The 23682-nt window shown below is 47.6% G+C and overlaps 1 protein-coding gene across 1 annotated transcript in view; it reads left to right on the top strand.

The window, feature by feature from the left end:
* The window catches only part of LOC140211579 (phospholipid-transporting ATPase ID-like), a 101870-nt gene that overhangs the window by 36402 nt on the left and 41786 nt on the right, over positions 1-23682 (top strand). Inside the window, 2 exon segments of the mRNA XM_072281448.1 lie at positions 361-526; positions 18367-18555. Of these exon segments, the coding sequence (XP_072137549.1) occupies positions 361-526; positions 18367-18555 (355 nt within the window).

Genomic DNA, 23682 nt, shown 5'->3' with positions numbered 1-23682 from the left:
GACTATTGAAAGGCCGAGATAGAGTGGATGTGGAGAGGACGTTTCCGACAGTGGAGAGTCTAGGACCAGAGGGCACGGCCTCAGACGAGGGGGACAACCCTTTCGAGGAGGAGGTCCTTCTGCCGGCAGGTGGTGAATCTGTGGAATTCATTGCCACTGGCGACGGTGAAGACCAAGTCATTGGGTGTGTCTAAAGCAGAGGTTGATAGCTTCTTGGTTAGTCAGAGTGTCAAAGGTTATGGGGAGAGGGCAGGAGAGTGGGGTTGAGAGGGATAATAAATCAGCCATGATGGAATGGGGGAGTGGACTCGATGGTCCAATTGTAGTGGTCTGACGGTTTCTCTCCCTCTGACCACGCAGAGGAGGCCAGTGGTGGATTTCTCATTCAACGCCCTGGCGGACCCGAGCTTCTCCTTCCAGGACCCGTCACTGCTGGAGGCTGTCAAATTGGGTGATGCCGAGGTCCATGAGTTCTTCCGGCTGCTCGCCCTCTGCCACACTGTCATGTCCGAGGACAAGGAGGAAGGTAAGTGGGGGGAGTGGGGAGGGTTGGCTGGAACCTGCTCTGGGATCCTCGGATGCCATCCACCCCAAAGCCCCAGACAAATTACCTGCTCTGGAGCCACAGACCTCTCTCCAGCAGCATACCCATCTTGTTGGGATCTTGCACATTTTCCAGGACCCTGTCACCTGAAAATTTACCCTCTTCTCAAACATCTAGCCTCTCTTAAACACCCCTGCACTCCTAAATCCAGGCCTCTCTTAACACCCCCAGATTCCTAAATCCAGGCCTCTCTTAAACACTCCCACACTCCTAAATCCAGGCCTCTCTTACACACCCCAACACTCCTAAATCCAGGCCTCTCTTAAGCACCCCCACACTTCTAAATGCAGGCCTCTCTTAAACACCCCCACACTTCTAAATCCAGGCCTTTCAAACCACGCCCCTCACCTGAACAACATCCACCCCCCCCCCCATGAACCACTCCCCTTGTAAACCGTGCCTCGAGTAGGGTAGTGTGGGGAAAGGGGCTACTTGGGAGGCCGAGGTGGTTGGGAGAGGCTGTTGGTGGAGTAGAGGACTGAGCTTTGCTGTTGGAGGTTGCTGTCAGGAAGGGGCGTAGAGATGGCAGGAAGCAAGGAAGAATACAGAGGTAACAAGCGGGAGGTGGTATTGTGTGACAGGAGTTGTATGGAGGAAGGTGAGTGACTAGTTTCTGGGAAATAAAAATATAAGTATTGAATTGATGTTTGTCGTGGCTTATCATCCAGTGATGGAGGCAGTAAACAGGGTTTAAATAAACGAAGAAAGGAAGAGTTTGATGTTTGGTAGAGTTTTGAATGTGGACCTGTTTCTGTTATCAATCTGATTCGATTAACTGTGGATTTGAAAAAAAACGCTAGGAGCTTTTTATGGGTGCAAATCCTTTAAGGGACGGGGTACACTTTGTATTTTGTAGAGATAGTAAGCAAAGTGAGAAAGCTCTGTGGTTAAAAGCTGTGAGAGAGGAAGGAAAGTGGCACCAAGGAATTGTATCGAATGACAGTGGCTTTGGGGAGTAACCACAAGAGGGCCTCCCTGCATCAAGTTCAGCATAACTTAGCTGGGGGAAAAGTTGTGGATGCTAAATGTTTAAAGGGGTTTTGTGGTGCAGTTGGAACAGATAGATTATCACTATTGGTTAAATTTGATGTGAAAAAGTCTGCAGATAGAGTTAATTTAGTAATGTGAGTAATTGGTTTGAGTCTATGTGCCACCCCCTTCGAGGATGTTTTCAGTGCCAGAAGTTTGGTCATTTAGCAAGGGTAGAGAGCGGTGTGCTGGAGAACATGACCGTGGCAATTGTGGAGAAATCATGAGGCTGAAAACCAGCAGACGTGCAGGGGAACATAGGTGTCCTGTGTATCAGAAAGATGGGCATTTCACAGGTAGCGGCTCTGCAGAAAGTACAGAAGACAGTGTCAGTGGGACCCACTGATATCCACGATACAGATAGTTCAAAGACAAGTGTGTAAAATGCACGACTGTATAACAAAAGATCTGTGATTTCTCATAACCTAAATTTGTTACTTTCATGGCAGATGTGGTAAATTGTACAGCACAAACTAAAAGTAGAACAGAAAAAATATCAGAATCGGGTTTAATATCATCAGCGTACGCCATGAAATTTGTTGTATTGAGACAGCAGTACAGTGCAATACATAACAAGTGAAAACTATAAATATACATACAGTATATAAATTAAGTAGGTAGTGCAAAGGGCGAGGGGAAAATACTGAGGAAGTCTTCGTGGACTCATTGTTCATTCAGAAATCCAATGGCAGATGGGAAGAAGCTGTTCCTGAAACGTTGAGTGTGGAATTTCAGGCTCCTGCACAAAGAACCACTAAGTGAGCAATAAAGAAAGGGAGGATAGATTATGAAAATAAACTAGCACAAAATATAAAAATGGATAGTGAAAGTTTTTGTAATTATATAAAGTGGAAAAGGGTGGCCAAAGTGAACATTGGTCCCTTGGAGGACAAGGAGGGGGAATTGATATTGGGTAATGAGGAAATGGCAGAGTCTTTGAATGACTATTTTGTGTCAGTCTTCATGGTGGAGGACACGTCTAAAATGCCAAAGAGAGATGTTATGGATGCGATGGGAGGTGAGGACCTCGATACAATAGCTATCACTAAAGAGGTAGTGCTGAGCAAACTTGTGGGCCTGAATACAGACAAGACCCCTGGTCCTGATGGAAGACATCCCAGGGTACTGAAAGAAATAGCAGAGGTTATAGTGGAGGCTTTGGTGATAATTTACCAAAATTGTCTGGACTTGGCGGATTGGAAATTGGTGAATGTCACGCCACTGCTCAAAAGGCAGGTAACTATAGGCCAGTTAGTTTAGCATCTGTAGTTGGGAAAATGCTTGAAGCTATCATTAAAGAAGAAATAGCAAGGCATCTGGAAAGAAATGGATCAGTCAGGTAGACACAGCATGGATTCAGCAAAGGCAGGTCCTGTTTGACAAACTTACTGGAGTTTTTTGAGTATATAATGATGGAGGTTATTTACTTGGATTTCTAGAAGGCGGTCAAAAAGGTACCGCATAAAAACCTTTTCCATAAGATAAGGATGCATAGAGTTGGGGGTGATGTATTAGCATGGTTAGGGGTTTGGGTAACTAATAGAAAGCAGAGAGTTGGGATACATGGGTGTTACTCTGGTTGGCAGTCAGTGGTGAGCGGTGTGCCGCAGGGGTCGGTGCTGGGCCCGCAGCTGTTCACGATATATTAAGGATCTGGAAGAGGGGACCGAGTGTTGTGTATCTAAGTTTGCTAATGATACTAAATTGAGTGGAAAAGCAAATTGTGCAGAGAGATATAGGTAGGTTAAGTGAGTGGGCAAAGGTCTGGCAGATGGAATACAATGTTGGTAAATGCGAGGTCATCCACTTTAGAAGGGAAAAAAAAAGATCAGATTATTATTTAAATGGTGAAAGATTGCAGCATGCTGTTGTGCAGAGGGACTTGGGAGTGCTTGTGCATGAATCACAAAAGGTTGGTTTGCAGGTGCAGCAGGCTATCAAGAAGGCAAATAGAATGTTGGCCTTCATTGCTACAGGGATTGAATTCAAGAGCAGGGAGGTTATGCTGCAACTATACAGGGTACTGGTGAGGCCACACCTGGAGTACTGCGTGCAGTTCTGGTCTCCTCACTTGGGGAAAGATATACTGGCTTTGAAGGCAGTGCAGAGGAAGTTCACCAGGTTGATTCCAGAGATGAGGGGATAGCCGATGAGGAGAGATTGAGTTGCCTGGAATTCATAAGGATGAGAGGAGATCTTATAGAAACATACAAAATTATGAAAGGGATAGATAAGATAGAGGCAGAAAAGTTGATTCCTCTTGTAGGTGAGACTAGAACTGGGGAACATTGCCTCAAGATTCAGGGGAGTGGATTTATTACGGAGATGAGGAGGAACTACTTTTCCCGGAGATTGGTGAATCGGTGGAATCGGTGATTGGTGAACCAGTGAAGCAGTGGAGGCTACCTCAGTAAATATATTTAAGACAAGGTTGGATAGATTTTTGCATTGTAGGGGAAATAAATTTTTATACTAGAACATCGACTCAGACCATGAGAGGCCTGCGTCGGGCATTTTCATGCCTTACAAGACACAGATTGGAAGTCTGTGTGGGGCGCCATTCCTCGCACAGACTCTAGAGCAATGTGTGGTTAAGTGCCTTGCTCAACGGCACAAACACGCTGCCACAGCTGAGGCTCAAACTAGTGACCTTCAAGTCACTAGACGAACGCCTTAACCACTTGGCCACGTGCCCAACACTATAATAGAAGTTATATTAAATGCTGCAGAAAAACATCCAGTGATAAACGATTTACCATTAGGAGTTACTAATGATGCCTTATAAGGTCAAGTAAATGATCTTTAGACTGCAAAGAAGGATTGCTAATGGTTTTCTAATCTTACAATGGTATAGTAGAAGTTAGGTAATGGTCAAGAATTTCAGAAAATTGTTAGAAGTTTTACCAAATAAACCTGATGTTACTGTAAATGTGTACAGGAAAACTGGTTGAAATCTTGGCTAATTTTTAAGATATAAGGTTATATTGATATAACATAGGTAGCATTGATTTAGGGAGTGCAGAGCCGCTGCATATGGACGCGCCGCCATGTTGAAAACGTTTAAGACACATTCGGAAAATGGGTAATGGAGGAGGAGTGGCTACCTTTGTTAAAAAGGTGATAGCACACAGAGTTTTGGAATTTGGAGTTGTTTATGAGTTAACTGTGGTTGAAATTTGGGTAAAGAATAGCAAAGTATAGGTAATAAATTTTTATAACCCTGTGAAAGGTTATCATCTGATATATTGGAAAATGTGGGAGGAAATAGGAAAAAGAATGTCATATGGTTTGGGGGTTTTAATGCTCTTAATTCTATGAGGGGTTGTGACGCAAATATGAATGGGATACGGTGGAAGACTTTCTGGATGAAAAGTGTTTGGCGTGCTTGAATGATGGTGGGAGTACAGGGACAATGAATAATACTACGTCTGCTCTGGTATCTGAGGGTAGAGCAAACGTGTGGCTGGGAAGCGTGTAGTGATACATCAGAGGGGAGTGATCATTTCCCCATTATCTGTACCATAGGAATAGATGTGTATCAGAGGAAAGGATCTCATATCCCCAGAAGGAATTTTAAAAAGGCATGTACAGTGGATTCTAGTTAATTGGGCAAATTGGGACCAGTACCTTTTGGCCCAATTGAGCAGCTGCTCCAGTTAGCCAGAATTTCATGGAAATTGTTAAAAAGTTATAATCATCACAAACTGAGTAACAAATTATGTATTTAAATGAAAAACGGAGCAAATTTGAATATTACCTTTGCTACTGTTCTAAAAGTAACTTTGCTGGATCAAATAACGACAGCACAAAAAGATCGTTACTCATCTTTTCACCCGTTTATTTCTTCGAGCTCAGCCAGCGAGTGAACTTGGACCCGACATCAGGGAGAGAACCTTTCTCATCTCCCCGGCGGTTCTATAAGTTCACTGCCCAATGTCAGAATTGGTTATAAGGCCACCAATACAAAAGAACAATCAGTTTGATAACCATTCTGGTCAAGTCAATGGACTATTGATACAAAAGTACAATCAATTTGTTGGACACTCCAGCCACCTTAAATAAAAAAGGAATGTCCTACCTGGTTCGCTGGAGCCACAACTTAATTACAAAGATAAGAACATCCGTCAAATTTATGCTTTAATTAAGAATGTTCTGTCTAATTTCCATCAGGTACTGCTTTTTGTCAGAATCAAAAGGTGTGAAAAGCCCAGAGACATCTTATGTGGATCTGGGTAAACTTTAATCATCTTGCTCCAAAGAAAGCAGCTGTGAGACATTATTCAAACACACTGCAGTCACAGACATAGTCAGTACTGAATCCATTGTTTACAGGGATCTTGAGAATCCCTCATTCCCTTAAACTTTATCACTACAGTACTATAAAACTATGTATGAGTTCCTAATAGTTATCGATGGAGGAATTCATCCAGCGTATGCTGTCATGTTCATTTGATTGACAGTAAATGAACAAAATCAGTGCAGACACCTGATGCAGAATATGGACTGTCTTCATAAAGTGCTTTCGACAACTGCATCCTCCAAATCTTCATTTTCATTGTAACATTGAAGATGATTGTTAATACCTTCAAATTTTTGTAATTCTTAACTTGTTGAAGTAGTGAAATCATTGTAACTCCCAGCCATTCCTGACATCTCCAAACAAAGAGTCTCCAGCCCCCATTAGGCAGCACAGTGTCCCAAATAAACAAAGGGAATTCCAGCTATTTTCTCAATTAGTTTTTGTTCTTTACGAGCCCAAATAAGCAGCTGCCCTGATGAACCGATGGCCCAATTAACTGTATTTGAAGATTTATGTGAAAGTAGATTCCCTGGACATTTGGTTTTGGAAGCTATCAAGCTGAGTGATAGTACCTTGTGCTCTGTACTCTACTCAATAACTAAGTAAGCAATTCTCAAGATGTAGGGAGATAATAAAATGAAAACTTCCCTGGTGGGCAGACGAATGTAAAAGAACTGTGAAAGAGTGGAATATAGCTTTTAAAAAAGTTAGGCAGTGGTACTCCTGTTTGTCTTTTATACAATATAAAAGAGCCCAAGCCATTGCAATAAAGGTAGTGAGAAGGGCAAAGAAGATATATTGCAGAACGTCCTGTGATAGCATTGGGAAGGAAATTCAGGTCAGGAAAGTTTGGGGTTTGATATGGAAAATGAGGGGGTGTTAAAAAACTTAACGCGTTACCGGTTTTGTATGGTGGGGAGAAGGCCACAGTTACTGACTCTGAAAAAGCAAAATTGTTAGCAAAAACATACGTCAGTCTACAAAGTTTGGCCAATTTAAGTAAAGAAGACAGGTCTTATAGAGAAACAGTTTTGGCAAGCAGTCATCAAATTGCAGAGAAAAAGAATGTTCCAGTTTCTGCTTGGATGTTGAATTTACATTGTCTGAATGTGAAAGGGCTATTAATGGCACTGGTCAGGCATCAGCTGGGAAAGATCATATTTGTTATAACATGTTTACACAGTCACCAGATTAGAAACTTAGGTTGGTTTTGAAATTTTTTAGTATAATGTGGGTTGAAGGGAGACCTCCTCTTTCCTAGAAATTAACAATTATCCATATGTTGAAAGCTGGTAGGGATCAATCAGATCCTTCCCGTTATAGATCTATTCCAGTAACTGCATATGCATGTACGACGATGGAATGAGTGGTTATTGAAAGGCTTTCTCATTTTGTGGAAAGTTGTGAAAAATGAGCTGTATACCAATCTGAACTGGTGTTAAGTTTGGAATCTGATATTCATAAGGCCCGAGTTAATGAAGAATGAGTGACAGCAGTTTCCTTTGATGTAGAGAAAGCTTATGGACAGGACACAAGGGTTGCTGCTTAAAGACGGGAATTGGTAGAATGTTCAATTGGATTTAAGATTTTCTATGTGACCAGGGACAGGAAGCTACAAGTTAGGATGGGAACAACATTCCCCAAGGATTATGAGATGGAGAACGTGACTCCACGGGGAATGTATGTAACCCACTCCTTTTTAATATCTATTGATACTCTTAATCATTGGATCCCGGACGACAGACTCTGTTCGAGAGTTCAGTTTCCCTTTAAGGAAGAGGATGTGAGGAAGCCTGCTAAGCCACAAGTAGGATTGAAACACAGGCTTTAGATCGCCCACCCCCCCCCAATAACTCCCAACTATCCTGCTGCCAAATGTACACTCTAAAAAGTAAAACTGAAGACCTTGGAGTAAAATTGCCATGTCTGGGGACTGCTACGTGCTTTGCTTTACGGAAACATCCCTATCTCCCAGTTTCGCCGCAGCGCTGCAGCTCCACGGTTTCAGCATTCACCGTGAAGACAGGGTGGCTCTGTCTTCTAAAGGCAGAGGAGATGGAGTAAACTAACCATTATGGTGCACAGATGTGGCAGTTCTGTCTCGGTCCTGCTCACCCGACCTGGAACATCTTGCAGTCAAATGTCTTTTCACGGTTATCTGGAGAAGACGAATCCCAGAGTTGTATTCTATGCAAAGACTTTGATAGTAAAATATACCTTTGAAAGTACTGCATCACAGAAGACAGCTCACCCTGCCGAGGGAGCTTTCCGCCGTCATCCTGGTGGCGGTGTATATTCCACCTCGGGCCGCGGCCAGCCGGGCACTGGAAGCACTGAGCTCCGTAATCAGCAGATGCTGAGCAGCGCATCCTGGTGCGTTCCCTATCATTGTGGGAAATTCCAACCAGACCAGCTGGAAGTCTCTAAACAGCTACCACAATATATCACCTGTGGAGCCAGAGGAACAACACACTTGGCCACTGTTATACCACCATAAAGAATGTTTACTGTGCCGTCCCACGCCCACACTTTGGAAAGTCCAAACACCTGGCTGGACTTCTACTCCCAGGGTATAGACAGAGATTAAAGATCGCAGCACTGGTGGTGAGGACGAAGAAGGTATGGTCAAGGGGAAATGGGAGTGCCTACGAGGCTGCTTTAGGCAGTGGACTGGATAATATTCAGGGACTCATCTTTGAGTCAGTTGTCACTGACTTCACCAAGACCTGCATCGATGAGTGTGTGCCTTCAGGAACATATCAGACATACCCAAACCAAAACCCATGGATGAACCAGGAGATTTGTAGTCTGCTGAGGGCTAGATAGGTGGTATTCAAGACCGGTGATTGAGAACTTTACAGTAAGTCCAGGTACGACCTATGGAAGGCTGTCTTAAGAGCTAAAAAAAAAATTCTAACTGAGGTTAGAGACAGAATTGGAGGCACGTCAGCTTTGGCAGGGTTTCCAGGCCATTCCTTCCTACAAAGTGAAATCCAACACCATGAGTGGCAGTCATGCTCCTCTCCCAGGTGAGCTCAATGCCTCTTAAGCACGCTTTGAAGGGGGGAATAAACTATATCTCTGCGAATCCCTGCAGCATCTGGTGATCCTGTGATCCCTGTCTCCGAGGGTGAACCCCCGCAAGCTGTCAGGCCCTGATGGTGTACCTGGTGGAGTTCTGAAAACCTGTGCCAACCAGCTGGTGGGAATGTTCAAGGACATCTTCAATCTCTCACTGCTGAGGTCAGAGGTTCCCACCGGCTTCAAAAGGGCAGCAATCATACCAGTGCCCAAGAAGAGCAGGGTGAGCTGTCTTAACAGCTATCATTCAGTTGCACTCACATCTACTGTGATGCACTGCTTTCAAAGGTATATTTTATTATCAAAGTCTTTGCATAGAATACAATTCTGGGATTCGTCTTCTCCAGATAACCGTGAAAAGACATCAAACCCCGCCCCCCAGCACAGAAAAGAAAGAAACACAATTCACAATCCCCTAAACTCCCAACCGCTCCCTCGCACAAAGGCTAACAGATTGCCCACCCAGATACAGTAAACTATCAAACCCCTAATCCCCACACAAAAAAGACAGTGACAGTAACATCAACCACATCAAACCCCCAACCCCTCCCTCGCCCAAAAGATGTATCATCGCCCACCCACGCAACAAGAAGGAAAGCACAGAAAACTGAAGGGGAGCAATATAAACTACAGTCCACACCGATAATCCCATAAACCTCAGAATTTCAGAAACATTCTCCGTCAGCGTTGAGGAAAGCAACAGCTCGGCTCAGTCCTTCCATGAGGTCCTCGTCCACCGAGACACGGCCTCCGGAACAACAACCCAACGTGACTTATTGTGGTGAGCAACCTCGGCCCGGCCCAGCCTCGATGTTCTCAATCTTACTCGATGTTTCAATCAGCGAGAAATTGAGTCGATCACGGCCCCGCGTTCCATCTCTGGTCTATTCGGGACAGCTTATGTTCACAGTCCTCTCCTGGAATTTTCTTTGGGGCAGCAGAGTGCTAGATCACTCAGTTGAGCTCCAAACTGTAAGTCACTGTCTCCAGCAGTTTCCAAAACACAATTAAGATAAAAAGATTAAGTAAAATGCATAGAAAAAGTGAAATAATAGATGATTTTGAAGATGTTTCCTGAGAAATCATGGTGCACTGGTGCCATCTTGACTGGAAACCTTTGAGGGGTTGATTATGGCGAGAATCAACTCCTGCCTCAGCAAGGACCTGGACCCACTGCAGTTTGCCTGTCAGCACAATAGGTCCACAGCAGATGCAATCTCACTGGTTCTCCAATCGGCCTTGGATTACCTGGGCTTGACACCGACATCAGGCTGCTGTTTATTGAATACAGCTCAGCATTTAACACCATTATTCCCTCAGTTCTAATCAACAAGCTCCAAAACCTGGGCCTCTGTACCTCCCTCTGCCACTGGGTTCTTGACTTACGGGAGACCGTGGTCAGTGCAGATCGAAATTGACATCTCTTCCTCGTTGACAACACTAGCACATCTCAAGGATGTGTGCTTAGCCCATGCCCTGCTCTCTCTATACTCATCAATGTGTGGCTAGACACAGCTCAAACGTCATCTATAACGCAACTGCTGTTGGCTGAAGGTCAGGTGGTGATGATGTGGTGTGCAGGAGTGAGATAGATCAGCTGGTTGAGTGTTGTCGCAACAACAACCTTGCACTCAATGTCAGTAAGACCAGGGAACTGATTGTGGACTTCAGGAAGGGGAAGACAAGGGAACACACACCAGTCCTTGTTGAGGGATCAGCAATGGAAGGGATGAGCAGTTTCAAATTCTTGGGTGTGCAAAGAAAGCACGACAGTGACTATATTTCACTAGGAGTTTAAGAAGATTTGGCCTCTCACCAAAGACACTCACAAATTTCTACAGATGTACCATGGAGAGCATTCTAACTGACTGCATCACCGTCTGGTGTGAAGGGGCTACTGCACAGGATCAGAAAAAGCTGCAGAAAGTTGTAAACTCAGCCAGCTCCATCATGGGCACTAGCCTCCCCAGCATCGAGGACACCTTCAAATGGTGATGCCTCAAAAAGGTGGCGTCCATCATTAAAGACCTCCATCACCCAGGACAGGCCCCCTTCCCATTGCTACCACCAGGGAGGAGGTACAGGAGCCTGAAGACACACACTCGATGTTTCAGATACAGCTTCTTCCCCTCCACCATCAGATTTCTGAATGAACAATGACCCCATGAACACTTACTTAGTATTTTTCCGATTTCTTTTTGCACGACTTATTTAATTTAATTTTTATGTGTATTTCTTGTAACTTATAGATTTTATTACTATGTATTGCAATGTAATGCTGCCGCAAAACAACAAATTTCATGACGTCTGCCAGTGGTATTAAACCTGATTCTGATGATGGTTCAGTATGGACGAGAGGCAGAGATATAAATTATATCATTAGGAAAATGCAAGCAGCTGCTAATGAAGTAGAGGGGCAGGGGCATTGGTGGGGTTTAACTTTTCTGTTGCAAGGACCCAAGTTATTTGTTTTTCTAAAAGGAACATTGCAGCCACAGTTGATCTCAAGTTATACGGTAAATCTGTTAAACACAAGTCAGTGATAAAGTTTCTAAGTATGCGACAGACACAAGGCTCCCATGGAAGGGGCATGTGAACAAAATTCTAGAGAAGTGTAAAACAGCCCTTAATGTGCTGAGGTGTGTAGTTGGGTGTGAGTAGGAGGTCACTAAAACAAATGTATTTTGCTTTAATCAGATCTGTCTTTGGTTGTGGATGTGTTGTTTCTGGGTCAGCTGGACCAGTGGTCTGAAAGCCCCTCGATAAAGTCCAAGCTCAGGAATCGAGGTTATGTTATGGTGCTTATCAAATCATCCCCAGTTTTGGCGTTACTGGCAGAAATGGGTGAAGTACCTTTACATCTACTCAGGTTACAGTTAGCAACGGTCTATTTGTGGTCACCCAATATAGGCAACGTCAGCAGAGTGGTGTATTCATAAGGTCTTCTGTTCAGCGTGGATGGGAATTGAACGGGTTGTTTAATGTGGAATATTCTACCATTTCTCCTTGGTTTTTCCCTTTGCCTGCAATTGATTTAAGCCTTCAGGAAAAGGTCAAGATGCAGATTGATTGTATATCATTACATTTGGAGCACTGGGGATGCCAGGCAGGACACTAGTGGGATGTGGGAAGATAGGGAGATCGCCAGTGTCCGTGACGACTATACCTGCAAACGTGCGTCCAGCTGAAGCTTCTAACAATCCGCGTTAAAGAGTTGGAGCTGGAACTGGATAAACTCTGGATCATTCAGGGGGCTGAGGGGTTGATAGAGAAGACGTACAGGGAGGTAGTTACACCCAAGGTACAGGGCACAGGTAAATGGGTGACCTTCGGGGGAAGGGGGCCAGCAGGCCAGCGCAGGGTACCCCTGTTCCCCACAACAACAGATATATTACTTTGGATACTGTTGTGGGTGGGGGGATAACCTAGCAGGTGAAAGCCACAGATTTTAGGTCTCTGGCACCTGTCTGGATCTGTAGCTTAAAATGGAAAGGCGGGGGTTGGGGGAGGGTGAACGAAGAGGTGATCTGTAGTGATAGCAGTTCATTCCTTCGATAGGAGAACAGAAAGGAGGTTCTGTGGATGAGAATAAGATTCCCAAATGGCTCGTTGCCTCCTGGGTGCCAGGTTCCGAGGTATGTCCGATTGAATCCACAGCACTTTAAAGTGGGAGGGTGAGCAGCCAGCGGTCGTGGTCTGTGCCGATACCAGTGACGTGGGTAGGAGGGGTGACGAGGTCCTGTATAGGGAGTTCAGGGAGTTAAGTGCTAAGTTAAAGAACAGGACCCCCAGGGTCGTGATCTCAGGATTGCTACCTGTGCTACGTGCCAATGAGGCCAGAACAGGAAGATCATACAGTTTAACATGTGGCTAAGGAGCTGGTGTAGGAGGGAGGAACATCACGCTCTCTTCCAGAGAAGGTGAGACCTGTACAGAAGGAGTGGTTTGCACCTGACCTTGGGGGAGGGGGGGCAGGGTGCTCTAATATCTTAGCGGGAAGGTTTGCTAGTGCTGCACGATGGAGGTTGGACTAATATTCTGAGCTGTGTATATTTCAATGGAAGGAGTATTGTAGGAAGGGTTGATGGAAGGAGTATTGTAGGAAGGGTTGATGGAAGGAGTATTGTAGGAAGGGTGGATGGAAGGAGTATTGTAGGAAGGGTGGATGGAAGGAGTATTGTAGGAAGGGTTGATGGAAGGAGTATTGTAGGAAGGGTTGATGGAAGGAGTATTGTAGGAACGGTTGATGGAAGGAGTATTGTAGGAAGGGTGGATGGAAGGAGTATTGTAGGAAGGGTGGATGGAAGGAGTATTGTAGGAAGGGTGGATGAGCTTAGGGCATGGATAAGCACATGGAATTATGGCATTGCAGCCATTGTTTGTCGGGGGGTAGGACTGGAAGTTCAGTGTTCAGGGCTTCCATTGGTTTAGGTGTGACAGAGTGGGAGGGATTAAAGGGGGAGAGGAGGCATTACTAGTTTGGTAAAACATCAATGCAGTGCTCAGTAGGACGATTGGAGAGCTTGTCTAGTGAGGCGGTATGGGTGGAACTGAGGAATAAGAAAGGTATGACCACATTAATGGGACTATATTACAGACCACCAACAGTCCGAGGGGTTTAGAGGAATAAATTTATAGAGAGATCGCAGACTGTTGCAAGAAGCATGAGGTTGTTACAGTAGGTGATTTTAACTTTCCGCAGATTGACTGGGACTCACTGTAAAAGGGCTGGATGGGGTAGAGTTTGTCAAGTGTGTTCAGGAATGTTTCCTTAATCAATACATAGAGGTCCCAACAAGAGAATGTGATACTGGATCTGCTATTGGGGAATGAGACGGGGCAGGTGACAGAAGTTTGTGTGACACTTTGCAACCATTGATCATAATGCCATTAGTTTCAAGGTAATTATGGAAAAGTATGGGCTGGTCATCCCTTGGGTTAAAATTCTAAATTGGAGAAAGGCCAATCTTGATCATATCAGAAAGGATTTGGGACAGGCTGTTTTCTGCCAGAGGTGTACTGGACAAGTGGGAGGCCTTCAAATGTGAAATTTTGAGAGTAGAGTTTGTATGGTCCTTTCAGAATAAAAGGCAAGGTTAACAGATTTACGGAACCTTGGTTTTCAAGAGATCATGAAGTATTGTTTAAGAGAGAAAAGGTCAGTAGCAGGCATTGGCAGGGAGAACAAATGAGGTACTTGAGGAGAATAAGAAATGAAAGAGAACTCATTTAAAAAAAGGAAATCAGGAGGGGTGAACAAAAGCACGAGGTTGCTCTAACAGACGAGGTGAAGGAGGATCCTAAGGGATTCTACAGGTATGTTGAGAGCAAAAGGATTGCAGGGGACAAAACTGGTCCTCTGGAAGATCAGAACGGTAATCTGCGTGGAGCCAAAAAGAGATGGGGGAGATTGTAGAAGAATTTTTTTTGCATCTGTATTTACTCAGGAGATGGATTCAGGGTCTGTGGATGTGAGGCAAAGCGGCAGTGAAGTCTTGTGCCCTAGACAGATTACAGAGAAGGTGTCTGCTGTCTGGAGGCAAATTAGGGTGGATAAATCCCCGGGGCCTAACAACGACCCGATGGGGATTGCAGGGGCTCGAGCAGAGTTGTTTAAAACATCGTTATCCAGTAGTAGGATCTGAAGGATTAGAGGATAGCTAATGTTGTTCCGTTGTTTTAGAAAGGTTCTAAGAATAAACCAGGAAGTTATAGGCCGGTGAGCCTGAAATCAGCAGTGGGAAAGTTATTGGACAGTATTGTAAGGGTCATGATATTAAGTATTTGGATAGACAGGCACTGATTCGGGATAGTCAGCAAGGCTTTATGCGTGGTAGGTCGTACCTAACCAATCTTATAGAGTTTTTCGAGGAAGTTACCAGGAAAGTTGATGAAGGCAAGGCGGTGGATGTTGGCAAGGCATGAACTTTAACAAAGCATTTGACAAAGTCCCATGTGGGAAGTTGGTCAATAAGGTTCAGTTGCTTGTCGTTCAAAATAAGGCAGTAAATTGAATTAAACATTGGCTTTGTGAGAGATGATGGTTGCCTGTCTGACTGGAGGCCCGTGACTAGTGGTGCACCACAGAGATCAGTGCTGGGTCCATTGTTGTTTGTCTTTCTTTCTTTTTAAATCTTTTTATTAATTTTCAAAATTATAAACTCAGCAACAAATTTGGTACAAAGAAATTGGAATAATGTTAATCAGCATATATAAAACAAATTTTAAGTAACATAGATATAAAAGACTTCCAAACATAATGAAATTAGTCATTAAAAAAGAAATAAAAAGAAAAAAATATATATAAACAAAAAAAACCCAAAAGGAAAAGAGAAAAAAAAACCCAAAAAAAGACAAAACAGGACTAGACCAATAGCTTGTATCAGACGCGTTCAGTAATGCAGAAGGGATTAATAGCAATTATTTATGATATAATTATGAAATTACAGCCAGGTATATTTGATAAAATTAAAAATGAATGGGAAAGGGAACTTCAACTTTGTTTACCTATAGAGAAATGGGAAAAAAAGTTTCAATTAGTTAATACTTCTTCTATAGGTGCTAAACACACACTAATACAATTTAAAGTAGTACACAGAGCCCATATGTCCAAAGATAAATTAGCTCATTTTTATTCCCATATAAATCCTATTTGTGATAGATGTCACTCTGAAGTGGCCTCTTTAACTCATATGTTTTGGTCTTGGCATTGTTGTTTGTCATCTGCGTCAATGATGTGATTGCTAATGTGGTTAACTGATCAGCAAATTTATGGTTGACACCAAGACTGGGGGTGTAGTGGACAGCGAAGGAATCTATCAAAGCATGCACCACCTGGAAAAATGGGCTGAAAGATGGCAGGTGGAATTTAATGCGGACAAGTGTGAGGTGTTGCACATTGGAAGGTCCGGTCAGGGTAGGTTTATCACAGTGAGCAGTAGGACACTGAGGAGTGTAGTAGAACAGAGACGCCTGGGAATATAGATACATAATTGCTTGAAAGTGGCGTCCCAGGTAGACAGGGTCATTAAAGAAAGCTTTTGTCACCTTGGCCTTCAGAAATCAAAAGTATTGAGTACAAGAGATGGGATGTTATGTTGAAGTTGTATGAGATGTTGGTGAGGCCTTGGATTATTGTGTGCAGTTTTGGTCACCTACCTACAGGAAAGATGTAAATAAGATTGAAAGCATGTAGAGAAAATTTACAAGGATGTTGCTGGGACTGGAAGACCCGAGCTACAGGAAAAGGATGAATAGATTAGGGTTTTATTCCCCAGAGTGTAGAAGATTTATGGTAGATTTGATTCAAGTACACTATATCATGAGGGGTATACATAGGGTAAATGCAAGCAGGATTTTTCATAGAACATCGAACATAGAACATAGAATACTACAGCACAGTACAGGCCCTTCGGCCCACAATGTTGTGCCGACCCTCAAACCCTGCCTCCCATATAACCCCCCACCTTAAATTCCTCCATATACCTGTCTAGTAGTCTGTTAAACTTCACGAGTATATCTGCCTCCACCACTGACTCAGGCAGTGCATTCCATGCGCCAACCACTCTCTGAATAAAAAACCTTCCTCTAATATCCCTCTTGAACTTCGCACCCCTTACCTTAAAGCCATGTCCTCTTGTATTGAGCAGTGGTGCCCTGGGGAAGAGGTGCTGGCTATCCACTCTATCTATTCCTCTTATTATCTTGTACACCTCTATCATGTCTCCTCTCATCCTCCTTCTCTCCAAAGAGTAAAGCCCTAGCTCCCTTAATCTCCGATCATAATGCATACTTTCTAAACCAGGCAACATCCTGGTAAATCTCCTCTGTACCCTTTCCAATGCTTCCACATCCTTCCTATAGTGAGGCGACCAATACTGGACACAGTACTCCAAGTGTGGCCTAACCAGAGTTTTATAGAGCTGCATCATTACAACGCGACTCTTAAACTCTATCCCTCGACTTATGAAAGCTAACACCCCATAAGCTTTCTTAACTACCTTATCCACCTGTGAGGCAACTTTCAGCGATCTGTGGACATGTACCCCAAGATCCCTCTGCTCCTCCACACTTCCAAGTATCCTGCCATTTACTTCCCACTGAGGGTTAAGGGCGACAGGTGAAATGTTTTAGTGGAACATGAGGGGGAACCTTCAGTCAGTGGGTGGTGAGAGTGTGGAACGAGGTGCCAGCACGTGCGGGGTTGATGTCAACATTTAAGAGACATTTGGTTGGACACGTGGATGGGAGGGGTATGGAGGTTTATGATCCAGGTAAAGATCAATGGAACTAGGCAAAATAATGGTTCAGCATGGACTAAATAGGCTGAAGGGCCTCTGTGCTGTAGATTTTCTATGTCTCTAAGAAGACGAAGAAATGCCACCTCTTAGATCCTACCCAGTCTCCAGGAGCTTTTCATTGTTCCACAACCCTGCCCACGATAGAACACCAACCCCTGGAAGCTCTCTGGAAACCCAGGGCCTCGATGGGACTCCTTCACCTCCCAGGAATCACATCCACTCCAGACCTCACCATTCTTGAAATCAGTCCCAGAAACCCACCCCATTTAACCCTCCCCCATCCTCCCCATCCTATTGTTCACCTTCATTTACTGTCCTTTCTCCCACCTCTTTCTCCATCCCAACCCCACCCGTGCCTTCTGCTTCCCACTCGCCCCTCCTAACCCCTTCTTCTCCTCTCCCCCATACCCTCACCTTCCCATTCCCCTCATCTGTCCCACCCACTCCATCCCTCTGTCCACTTCTACGCCACACACTCCTCACCAATGAGGGAGGCATACTTTCCCCATGCCCACTGTGTGCCCAGGGTCGGTGCCCACTGTGATATGGGCTTTACCAGTGCCCGCAATGCCGTGTCTGGGATTGTGCTGTGTGCCCTGCAGGCGCCCTGCTGTAGGAGCTGGGCTTTACCCATGCCCACTGTATGCCCAGAGGGGATGCCCCACGGCGAGAGATAGGCTTTCCTGGTGCCTGCAATGTTGTGTCTGGGCGTCTGCTGGGTAGGAGCCCCATTGTGGGAGCTGGGCTTTCCCCCTCCAGGCTGTGTGCCCAGCGTTGGCACCTCTCTGTGCGAAGTGTGCTTTCCGCCATGACCGCTGTGCCATGCATGCCCAGGGTGGGTGCCCTGCTGAGAGAGCTGGGCATTCCCTCATGACCACTGTGGCGTGTCTGGGATTGTGCTGAGGACATCCTTCCGAGATGCTGTCTATTCCTCCCCCTCTCCCTGACGTGCCTCAGTGGGAGGTGTGCTTTTCCCACAGCTGCTCTGTGCCGCGGGTGGGTGCGCCACTGTGGGAGGGCTGCTGAGCTGGTGTGTATTCCTACCCGCACAGGAGAGCTGTACTACAAGGCACAGTCCCCGGACGAGGGGGCGCTGGTTACCGCTGCACGCAACTTCGGGTTCGTGTTCCGCTCACGAACGCCTGGCACGGTGACACTGAGCGAACTGGGGCGGGACGTCACCTACCAACTGCTCGCCATCCTCGACTTCAACAACATCCGCAAACGCATGTCCGTCATTGGTGAGTCCTCTGTGAGCGTGCTGGGACAGTGTAGAGGGAGTTTCACTCTGTGTCTGACCCCGGGAGTGTGTGATGGGACGGTGTAGAGGGAGTTTCACTCTGTGTCTGACCCCGGGAGTGTGTGCTGGGACAGTGTGGAGGGAGTTTCACTCTGTGTCTGACCCCGGGAGTGTGTGCTGGGACAGTGTAGAGGGAGTTTCACTCTGTGTCTGACCCCGGGAGTGTGTGCTGGGACAGTGTGGAGGGAGTTTCACTCTGTGTCTGACCCCGGGAGTGTGTGCTGGGACAGTGTGGAGGGAGTTTCACTCTGTGTCTGACCCCGGGAGTGTGTGATGGGACAGTGTAGAGGGAGCTTCGCTCTGTGTCTGACCCCGGGAGTGTGTGATGGGACAGTGTAGAGGGAGTTTCACTCTGTGTGTCTGACCCCGGGAGTGTGTGAAGGGACGGTGTAGAGGGAGTTTCACTCTGTGTCTGACCCTGGGAGTGTGTGATGGGACGGTGTGGAGGGAGTTTCACTCTGTGTCTGACCCTTTTTTTTTTTTTTTTTTTACAAAATTCTTTATTACAAATGTCGGTGTTATACAATATTTACAAACCCAGTGAATAACACATTTACTACACTACAAACAGACAATACATGTTAAACCAATATATTGCCATCCTCGTCAATGATGGCATTTACACCCCGCGGAGCCCAACGGTCCCGGAACATCTCGACGGTCGCCGTGGACTGTGCGTATTCCTTTTCAATGTTCACCCGGGCTCGAACATACCCCCTAAACATAGCCAGGCAGTCCGCCCGGGGAGAACCTCCTGCCACCCTTTTCCAGGAGCCACGGATGGCAATTTTCGCCAGCCCCAGGAGCAAGTTGACAAGGACATCCTCATCCCTCTGTGCCCCCCTCCTTACTGGATGACCATATATGAATAGGGTGGGACTGAAATGCAACCAGAAGGCGAGAAGCAGCCCACGCAAATACGCGAAAAGGGGCTGCAGCCTCACACACTCCACGTACATATGGTACACGGTCTCCTCCAGCCCGCAGAAGTGACACGCGGCTGGGAGATCCGTGTACAAACTAAAGAACTTATTGCAGGGCACCGCTTTATGCAGCACCCTCCAGCCGAGATCCCCAAGGTGCATGGGAAGGACTCCCTTGTAGAGGGACTTCCACTGGGGACCCCCCTCACCTCCAGGTGGAAAGACCGACCGCCATGGCGTGTCGGGACGGTGGACAAATGCTAGGAAGTGGAGGGTGTGGAGCAGCAGCCCATAAAGGTACCTCCTGCCTGCATCCCTAAATGGGATTGTGGGTGTTGATGAAAGACGGCTCAAGTTGTGTGGATTCGTCTCTCGGGCAAGGCTGCGGGGCCTGGGCCCGACGAGCAGCTCAGCCCGAGTCGTTCCACACACCTGAGCCGCACTGACATCCGTTGAGACAGGGCAAGGGTCGGCCAGGACCCCGCCCTCTGCCAGAGGAGGGGATTCCCGGCCTGAGGCAACCATGTTCCAGACTCTCAGTAGGTCCTGATAGAAGCCGGGCAGCCTCTGCAAAGCAGCACGGCTGACGCCCGCCGGTGGTAGCTGCATATCTTCGGCAAGACAGCAGCCCCTCCGGAGGAAGAAAGTCGCCAACACGTGCCACCTGGGAGGGTGCTCGGCGTACAGGAATCTCTGCAGCGTCCTGAGGCGGAGAGCCGCCAGTCGTGTGCGTACACACACCAGCGACTGTCCGCCCTCTCCTTCTGGGAGACTCAGAACCGCTGCAGAGACCCAGTGTTTCCTGTTTCCCCAGAAGAAGTCCACTAGCTTCCTCTGCATTCTCGCAACAAAAGGGGCAGGGGGGGCCAAGGTGACCATCCGGTACCACAACATGGAGGCCACCAGCTGGTTTATGACCACCACCCTGCCTCGATAGGAAAGCACCCTGAGAAGGCCTGACCAGCGCCCTAGCCGGGCCATGACCTTTGTCTCCAGGTCCTGCCAGTTCGCCAGCCAGGTCTCCCCAGAAGGACTCAGGTAGACTCCCAGATAGAGAAGACGTCTGGTGCTCCACTCAAAAGCTCTCATCTCCTCCGGCAGGGAGTCCACCTGCCACTGGCCTACTAAGAGTCCGGAACATTTCGCCCAGTTGATCCTGGCGGAGGATGCCGCCGAGAAAACATCTTGGCACTCGCGCATCCTCCGCAGGTCACAGGGGTCTGTCATCATGAGGAGTACGTCATCGGCGTAGGCCGAGAGGACGACCCCCATGTCCGGTTCACGCAGAACCAGACCTGTCAGCCTTCGCCGAAGAAGGCCGAGGAATGGCTCGACACAGATCGCATACAGTTGACCGGACATGGGGCACCCTTGACGCACTCCTCTTCGGAAGTGGATAGGTCCTGTCAATGATCCATTAATTTTAACTAGGCACTCTGCGGCAGAGTACAGGAGCCGAACTCGGGCCACAAAGTGTGGTCCGAGCCCAAAAGCCTGCAGGGTGCCCACCAGGAAACTGTGGTCCACCCGGTCAAAAGCCTTCTCCTGATCAAGAGAAAGAAACGCTGCCGGGGTCCCAGTCTCCTGGAGTAGGTGGATCAGGTCCCGTACTAGGTGGACATTGTCCTGGATGGAGCGGCCCGGGACTGTATAAGATTGGTCAGGATGGACCACCTGTCCAATTACCGAACCCAGACGGTTGGCCATTGCCCGGGCGAAGATCTTGTAGTCCACGCACAAGAGGGAGACCGGCCGCCAGTTCTTTAGCAGGCGGAGGTCTCCCTTCTTGGGCAGTAGGACCACAACAGCTCTCCGCCATGAGAGGGGCATTTCTCCGGTGGCTAGGCTCTCCCCTAGGACAAGGCTGTAATCATCCCCCAGGACATCCCAAAAAGCCTGATAAAACTCAACACTCAGTCCATCCAAACCAGGGGACTTGCCCCTCCGGAGTTGCCGAAGGGCAGTGGACAGCTCCTCCCGAGTCAGGGGGGCATCCAGACGCACTGCGTCCTCTGGGCTGACCTTCGGCAAATCCTCCCAGACCTCATTACACGCCTCCGCATTTGACGGATCAGGCGAGAATAAGGACCGATAGAATGAACGGACCTCGTTGTTAATTCCATCAGGGTCCGTGATGGAGGAGCCATCGGCAGCCAGCAGCTCCACTAGCTGCTTTTGAACTCCCCGCCACCTTTCCAACGAGTAGAAGAAGGGTGAGCCACGGTCCAAATCCTGCAGCATTTGGATCCGTGACCTCACGTACGCACCTCGGGACTGCTGGAGCTGCAGGTTCCTTAGTGCGTCCTTCTTCTCCTGGTATTCCTGCCACAGCTGTTGGTCTCCAGCGGTCGGACCGAGGCGGGATTCCAGGTCAAGCAACGCTCTCTCAAGCCGCTCAACCTCAGAGCTCCGCCTCTTTGTCGACCCCCTAGTGTACTCCCGACATAAAAACCGGATGTGGGCTTTGCCCACATCCCACCATAGCCGTAGGGAGCAGAAATCTCTCCGCCTCTCCTTCCAGGAGACCCAGAAAGCTCGGAACGAATCCCGGAATCGGCTGTCCTCCAGCAGCCGGTTGTTAAAATGCCAGTACCCGGATCCCACCCGAGGGTGTAGTGGAATAAATTCCACCCACACAAGGTGATGATCCGAGCACGACACCGGCCGCATGGAGGACGCCGACACGCGGGAGACGTAGGCCCGAGAGATGTAAATGCGGTCTATCCTGGAACCCCCTTCTCTAGACCTTCTCGAGAAGGCGCTAGAGTTGGGGTGAAGATTCCGCCAGCTGTCCACCAAGTCAAAGGAGCCGACTAGCTCCTTTAACTTTTTTGCCGATGCTGGGTCGCGTTGGAGGCCCGAACGGTCCTCCGCCTCGAGGGTACAATTGAAATCTCCCCCGAGGATGACGCAATCCCCAGGATCGATGGAGCTCAGCAGGGTGGACAGCTGGCAGAATAGGCGCGTCTGCATCACACCGCGCCTGGGAGCATACACATTGATAAAATGCAATGGTACGCCATCCAGGCGCACAACCAGGTGGAGCAGACGGCCGGGCACAACGTCCTGGACTCTTTCAATTACTGGCTGGAAGGTCGGGGCCAACAGGATCGCCACCCCGCTAGAAATGGAGCTGAGGTGGCTCATGTAGACCCCGCCCCGCCACTCCAGGAGCCAAGCAGACTCGTCCCCAGGGATGGTATGGGTTTCCTGCAGGAAACTCACCGTATATCGCCCATCCCTGAGGGCTGAGAGATTGTTATGCCTGCGAAGAGGACCCCTGCTGCCGTTTACGTTGAGACTAGCTATGGTAAGCTTCATGGCGGGAGCACACTAGGGCTCAGCAGCTGTGCCCATTTCGGTGAGAGCGGAGGCGCCCTCCACCACACTGTCCGGAAAGAAAGCAAGGTTACTTTTTGCCTTCCGGGCTCGAGCGGTACCAGCGACACCCTGTGACCCACCATCCCCCGTAGGAGCGAGGCTGCTTCTCCCTCTAATGTCCCTTACTAGGTCATCTAGGAAAGATTTTAGTTGCCGTCTGTCGTTCCCCGCCACCGCATTCCTCTTTCCCTTTCCCTTTCGTCCGAGGATGACTCGCAGGGACCTCACCAGCCTCGGCATGCTGGGCCAGCGTAGCGAGGCTAGTTGAGGCCGGTGCTTGGCACCCTCAGAGGTAAGAATGAAATGCTTAATTTCCTCTACAGGTATCAATGGGGACTTCTCAGGAGGGGTGAGGATGTCCATTATTTCACTATCGAAAGAGTCCCCCTCCAACCCGTCACTGCAGACAGAATCCCCATCGGCCTCCCCGCATGTTCCAAAAGATGGCTGCGCTTGTGATCCATACCGCGCAGCGGGCACCTCGCTCTTACCTGCCCGCTCCACCGTCGCATCAGCCTCATCCACATTTGCGACAGTGGAGGGACAATCCCCAGGGACTCCCTGCAAGTCATTAATTGCTGGGGTCGACGTGCACAGAAAACCGCCCTCCCCAGGGGGCAGGCATAGAGGGGAACCCGGCACCTTTGGTCCAAGGGATTCACAAGCAGCCTGGTGCTGAGAATGAGAGAGCTTTGTCTCGTCTCCTCTTACATTATTTGGTACACTGGCCTCCAGAGAGGCGCTGACTTGTAGGTCCTGGGTGG

The sequence above is a fragment of the Mobula birostris genome, chromosome 2, assembly GCF_030028105.1.
Source record: "Mobula birostris isolate sMobBir1 chromosome 2, sMobBir1.hap1, whole genome shotgun sequence".
NCBI classification, from domain to species: Eukaryota; Metazoa; Chordata; class Chondrichthyes; order Myliobatiformes; family Myliobatidae; genus Mobula; species Mobula birostris.
Note: the sequence above shows the minus strand (reverse complement) of the source record. Positions and strands in the feature narration are given on the sequence as shown.